General features: G+C 39.2%; 1 protein-coding gene and 1 pseudogene across 2 annotated transcripts; both read left to right on the forward strand.

The window, feature by feature from the left end:
* Positions 1 to 99: 99 nt before the first annotated feature.
* On the forward strand, positions 100 to 3,136 carry LOC113344107 (uncharacterized zinc finger CCHC domain-containing protein At4g19190-like). 2 transcript variants are annotated; one of them, XM_026588144.1, is made up of 5 exons: positions 100 to 406; positions 485 to 813; positions 887 to 1,088; positions 1,428 to 1,542; positions 2,201 to 3,136. In XM_026588144.1, the coding sequence occupies exons 1-5, from the start codon at positions 182 to 184 to the stop codon at positions 2,605 to 2,607; spliced, it is 1,278 nt and encodes a 425-aa protein (XP_026443929.1). In that variant the 5' UTR covers positions 100 to 181; the 3' UTR covers positions 2,608 to 3,136. The 2 variants fall into 2 exon arrangements, with proteins under 2 accessions (XP_026443929.1, XP_026443930.1); XM_026588145.1 differs by having other exon boundaries at positions 500 to 813.
* A 1,693-nt stretch (positions 3,137 to 4,829) lies between these two features.
* Positions 4,830 to 6,034, forward strand: LOC113344100 (annotated as a pseudogene).
* The last annotated feature ends 385 nt before the right edge of the window (positions 6,035 to 6,419 follow it).

Raw genomic sequence — 6,419 nt, forward strand, 5'->3', positions numbered from 1 at the left:
ACCAGCCCGTATCCGAAACAGAGGCGCCTATATCAAACTCAACCTCTTAATCTGGGTGGAGTCAAGTTTATTGGGGATTTCTTCCACATTCCTCCTCCCATTCTCCGCCACCACCACCACCACCACCATCACAGGAAGAAGGAGAAGATCTTCAGAGAGAGAGAGATACAGAAATTAAGCAATGGAGGATGAAGGGGAAGGAGGGGGATTGATGCAGAAACTACTGAATAAGAAAAGTAAAGAAGGAGAAGTCGATTACAAGACAAAATCGGGTACCGCATGGAGTCATTCCTTCTTAAATCAGAAACCATGGCATCCATTATCATATCCAAATCAACGCCGTAAATGGATTGCTGAACAGACCAATGCTCAGAGACAACGACGAGCTGAGGAAGTCGCCCGAGAGGTACTCTTTCTGTTCTTACATACTAAATATTAACAAGGGTTAGGGTTTAGACCTAATTTGGGTGTTTATTGTATTCAGTTTGCACAAGAACAGCAAATTTTTAAGCAAACAGCTGAGTTGAATCAAAGAGAGAAAGAGAAGGTAGAGACTATGAAGGCTGTTAGTTTTATGTATGTTCGTCCACCTGGTTACAATCCTGAGAGTGCTAAAGCTGCTGAAATCGAAGATGAGAGGAAAAGACTGGGGATTACTAATCCACCTGAAGAATCCACCTCTGGGAAGAATGACAAGGAGGAGGATGCTGTTCCGGTTGAGGAGGAGAAAAAGAAGAAGAAAAGACCAAGAGATGTTTTTGGACGCGCATTGCCTACTGAAGACGAGTTTTCAGTACTCAAAAATGCTCCTAGGTACATTACTAATGTGTTATGCTAAGCATTGTATAGCTCGATTTGTAATGGTTTGACATTGGTCATCTTTCAGGCTGGAAACTGGTCTCCCAGCCAGGGCAAAACCTTTTGGGGTGGAAGTTCGAAATGTTAAATGTGCAAGATGTGGAACTTTTGGTCACCAAAGTGGTGACCGTGAATGTTCTTTAAAGGATATGATAACGCCAAGTGAGGAGAGTCGTTTGAAAAGAGATGATCCCTTGACTGCTATCCTTGCCCAGACAGAGGTTAACGAGGTTAGTGCTATGTTACTGTCGGTTTCTAGTTTGCAGACAAATTACTGGAGTCTTACTCTAGCTAGGTTTGTGATGAGTGATAACATGAGTGGGATAGAAACTCTTGTAACGTTTGAATCTTTTTATTTTTTCCACGTAGTCACATAGCCTCACCATACAAGATACCATGATGTGCCTGTCTCTCCATCTCAGCTGACATGGTGTCATGCTTTATTTTGTTGCTGTGGAAGTGGAATAACTAACTATTGCTTCTTCTTCTTTATAGTTTCTTTGCTAGCAAAAAACTTGTCCATGCTACTCGCTTGCTTTAGTAATGGTCTTTAACGTCTCATGTTACAGCCTCTCAAGTGGGAACTAAAGCAAAAGCCCGGTTTAAGCCCTCCGCGTGGTGGGTTCAAACCAGATGACCCTAACCAACAGATAGTTGCAGAAGACATTTTTGACGAATATGGAGGTATAATGCAATTTCTTCCTGGTTTTGCTGGAAGATCTTTATGTAGACCTAGTAGACTAAGCTCTCTGAGATTGAACCTATTTGTTGTATCTATTGTAGTATATATGAGCCTATACAGAATACGGTTATATGCTTAGAGTTTTGTGGATTTGTTAAACTAATCAACATCCATAAACCATTCCACACGGAGAAGTACCGATTTTCAGTGAGGATGTTTTTACCATATTGGCCATCATGTGAAAACCTATTCAATTTTGAAAATTCTAATTCAATAACGATGTACCAGTCTTTTTTTGTGGTGCTCAGGTGGGTGGGGAGAGTCAAGTTAGCAACATGCCAAGTGCATGTAAACATGTGAATAATCCACTGATTCGCATAATCTTAGGAGATTTAACCCTAAATCCATACATGGGTCAATCAATTGTTAGTTTATGTGAGTGTTTTTGACCATGATCTCCGTCCTGTATGGATAATCCTTGAAAAGAAGGACCTTTTGTAAAGTTCTAACTCATAAATTTGGGACATAGAGCTCTCAGTAAACCTGAGATTTTCAGTTATTACTGGCTAATATTCTTTCACGATCTCAATTTCTTGGCTTTCTTTCCACATCCTTGATATATGCTAAGCTGTTGCACCTATGTCATTTTACAATTGTTAGGTTTCTTGAGTGGAGGGAACATTCCTGACCTGCTGGCCAACTTCTCAGTCAGCATTCCGGAGAAGCGCTCCAGGAGTAAACGCAAGCACAAAAGCCGGTCATTAACTCGTATTAGTGAGTCCAGGTCCTGTCACAAGAGTCGATCTATGTCGCCATCTGACTCCAGTGATGATAGGGAGAGAAGATTGAAGGAAAGAAAAATGAAGGAAAAGAAGCAGCATAGGAAAAAGAAGCGGCACAATTCTAGTTCTCCAAGTTCGTCTGACAATTCAGATTCCAACAGGCATCGGAGAAGGAAATCAAGACAATCCTCGGATTCAAATTCATCAGATGATTCCGAGTCTGACAGACATCACAAGAGAAGCAAACACCGGCACCATCATCATCGTCATTATCCCCATAGGTAATTCTATGTGTAGTTCAGAAGAACTAACGGTGGACTACTCAATTCCAAAATCACGGAAGTGCAGACAACATAACTTTCTGCATTTGAACCTTTCCAAAGAGTTAGAGAAGCTGAATCAGTACTACGGCGTTTTTGCCATGTCTACTTCTCATCATCGGTCAGTTAGTTTCCTTAAGGAATGAAGATTCCCCAACTCAAATGCACATGTAGAATCCATCATGTCTGTATGAATAGCAGTATATAAAAAGGTGTCTTTCCTGAAACTCAAAAGCCTTTGCCTCGGTCTCTCGGTTTTTGTCATTTTTGTACTCTGACAAGAACCAGGGGCTTCACAATTAAGGTTCTGATGTCAAGTGGTGCAGTCTGATTAGTTTGAGGAGTTTATATTCAGAGTGCTAAAAGTCCATCCGGTTTAGTTTAGAGGTTTGTTTTACTTGTACCAAAGAAGATGATGATTTATCATTCTGATGTAAAACAATTTTCAAAATCGTTTCTTTGAGTTCCAGAATGAAAATTCACCAATGTTTTATGTGTTGCTAGAAATGACAAAGTTGTAGGATGAACGCAGAATATCAGAATACCTTGATTCTTTGACTGACCTTTATGGGTATAGAGCTAACTTCATTAACACTATTACTGGATTACACCAAGGACAAGGAGGCTCTGTTGTCAGATGACTCAGATTAGACAACGGACTGACTGGGATTGAAACTAGCGTTGTTCCATGTCCTCCGGTGAGCCCAGCCCATTGGAATGACCCTTTTGAAACTAGCTGACCCTTTCTTAAGAACGGTTTTCTGGGGACCATGGTTTTTTTTTGGATCATCGTCTTATTAGACCACTTTCCCTATAGTTATAAGGGGTTTCCTAAAATGTGGAAATGACTAACCTATCCTTAACCTAACTTAATTTAAAACTAACCTAATAATCACATTATATATATATATAAATAACCACCAACTCCTCCCACCGCCGCCGCTACCACTACCGACCATCACCTACCATCTCCGACCACCACCACCAACAACCACCACCATATATCGTTTTTGGTTGAAAAAATGAGAAGTAATCACCAAAATGAGTTGAAAATGGAAGTTGTAGAGAGAAGTTCGGTTAGGAATTATGTGAAAAACTTTGTCGAACTAACCGAACTCAACTTTAATGGAGGTTTTTCTTTTTCCAGAGAAGAGTTCGGTTTCGTCGCAAAAGGTTCGGTTATGTCGCAAAAAATGTCCCAATCGAACTTCGAGTTCGGTTACGTCGCAAAAATGTTCCAACCGAACTTTGAGGTCGGTTACGTCGCAAAAAAAAATCAATTACGTCGCAAAAAAAGTTCGGTTTCGTCGCAAAAAAATGTCCCAACCGAACTTTGAGTTCGTTTACGTCGCAAAAAAGTTCGGTTTCGTCGTGAAAAAATGTCTCAACCGAACTTTGGGTTCGGTTACGTCGTAAAAAATGTCCTAACCGAACTACATTTGTAGAAACAAAAACTCCATTAAAGCTTTGGTTCGGTTGCCTGTGATTTTGGATTTATTAACCGAACTACATTTGCAGAAAGTTCGGTTACATGTTCTTCATATAATATAACCGAACTTTATTGACTTGGTTGTAATTTTTTGTTACAATTTTGATTTTGACGATATTTTAGGCCATTTATAACAACATTCACTAACTTACAAGCATATTTCGGTACCGAGATAATGTTTTTTCTCCATATTTACCCATCTCAAAATAATTTTTTTCTCCATCTTCTTCTTCTTCTTCTTCTATTACTTTGGTCACTCAATAATTCTATTTCTTTTAAATACAATCATCTATTAATTTAACATTAATCAATGATTAATCACATTAACTAATCATTATACAAAAATAATCAGGAGGATAATTTTGGTATTAATATAAATATTTAGATAAGGGTGACCTAGATTTACTTCTAATGTTTTATCCAAAATAAAATAATGGTCCAAAAAAAAAGGCTGGTCCCAAAAAAACCATTCTTTATGAATCCGAGACATTGTGTGTTTCCAAATTCGAGCTCTCCTAATATAACCCGATTTATTATTCCTAAGGGTACCAACTCTAAGCCTATATATACTGTGATAAATTGACAAGACAGGAGAACACAAGTAGAGAAGCAGCAATTTTTTATTGGGGTACTGAAAGAAGAGACAAAAGCAGCTTTAAGAGCTCTTTGATAACACAGCAAGCTATTCATGAGCTTCCATGGACGAGAAGATTAATGTTGCAAGTGAGGATGAGAGAAACATGGCGCCTTTAATGGATGCAGTTGTCAAGGTATTTTGTGTTCATTCTGCACCAAACCATTCACAGCCATGGCAACAAAAGATGGCATAGACCTCAACTAGTAGTGGGTTTATAATTAGCGGGAGAAAGGTACTGACAAATGCTCACTGTGTAAAGTATTATACTCATAGAGATCTTCCCTTATGTACAAGATTCCACTGAGTTGCTGGGAATACAGATTGATGCAGCTATAAACGATGGAAACTCTGGAGGCCCTGCTTTTAGTGATGAAGGAAAGTGCGTGGGAATCGCATTTCAGTCTATTAAAGACGAGGATGTAGAGAATATGGGTTATGTTATTCCAATGGCCGTTGTTATGCACTTCATCAAAGATTATGAGAAGAACGGGAAATACACAGGTTTCCCAACTCTTGGGTTTCAGTGGAAGACGATGGAAAATCCTGATCATCGTATGTCAATGGGGATGAGTTCTAAACAGACGGGTGTCCTTGTTTTCGCCTACGTCGCCAGAATTTCATGTTCTGTAACCTTCTGATGTTATCCTCAGCTTTGATGGAATTGATATTGCGAATGATGGAACAGTCCTCTTTACACATGGAGAACGTGTTGGTTTCAGTTATCTTATTTTTCAAAAATACACTGGGGATGTTGCCATTGTTAAGGTTATCCGTGACTCAAAGATTATCGAACTCAGTATTAAATTAGCTACTCGCGTACCAGTCGCCCCAGTAAACATTGGAGCTCCTTCATATTACATTGTTGCTGGCGTTGTCTTTACTGTTGTATCCATCCCGTATATCGACTCTGTGGAGGACAATATGGAAGAAAGCATATATTTGAGACTGAAGGAAAAGTGCGTGAATGGGATGCCACAATCCGAAGACGAACAGCTTGTTGTCATCTCCCAGGTGCTTGCGGCGCCCATCAACCGTGGCTCTAAAGGGATCACGAATCTTCAGGTTCTTGCTTTCAATGGTAATCCCGTCAGAAACCTTAAGAGTTTAGTCATGATGGCGGAGAAGTGTGATGATGAATATTTGTGGTTCAAGTTGGATTGCGGCGAGTCAGTTGTTCTACGAACTAAGACCGCAAAGAAAGCAACTGAAGATATTCTTTCGACTTATGCTATACCTTCAGCAATGTCTTCTGATCTCAAGACATGAAAACGCTTGGGAGTACCGAAAGTTCTTATTTTTGTCTAATTGAGTTCTTATTTTTGTCTTACAACCTAGTAATTTTGAGTTGAATATATTTTAATTTTCGTCGGTTCATGGTCGACCAAATGAATTAGTGATTTTTATCCTATTTATACACTAGCTAGTAAGATTTTATAAAGGCTGAATTTATAAAACCATGCCTGCTGTGAGAGTATCAAATTAATTATGTTCTTTTTGAAATGTTCTCTCATTTTACTCAGAGACTGAGAGACTACAAATGTCTGTGATACTTTTCATCTCACTGTAATAGAGTTCCACGAGAAATCGCAAGATTTAGTTTCAAACTTGGAGCAACGCCTGTTCATGATTTGCGCAGTAGACCTGTTTGTTC

Source organism: Papaver somniferum, unplaced genomic scaffold, assembly GCF_003573695.1.
Source record: "Papaver somniferum cultivar HN1 unplaced genomic scaffold, ASM357369v1 unplaced-scaffold_73, whole genome shotgun sequence".
NCBI classification, from domain to species: domain Eukaryota; kingdom Viridiplantae; phylum Streptophyta; class Magnoliopsida; order Ranunculales; family Papaveraceae; genus Papaver; species Papaver somniferum.

Coding starts and splice junctions, on each gene's coding strand:
- LOC113344107 (XM_026588144.1), top strand. CDS start 182: ATGGAGGATGAAGGGGAAGGAGGGGGATTGATGCAGAAACTACTGAAT. Junction 407..484: donor CTGAGGAAGTCGCCCGAGAG/GTACTCTTTCTG, acceptor TATTGTATTCAG/TTTGCACAAGAACAGCAAAT. Junction 1,543..2,200: donor CATTTTTGACGAATATGGAG/GTATAATGCAAT, acceptor TACAATTGTTAG/GTTTCTTGAGTGGAGGGAAC.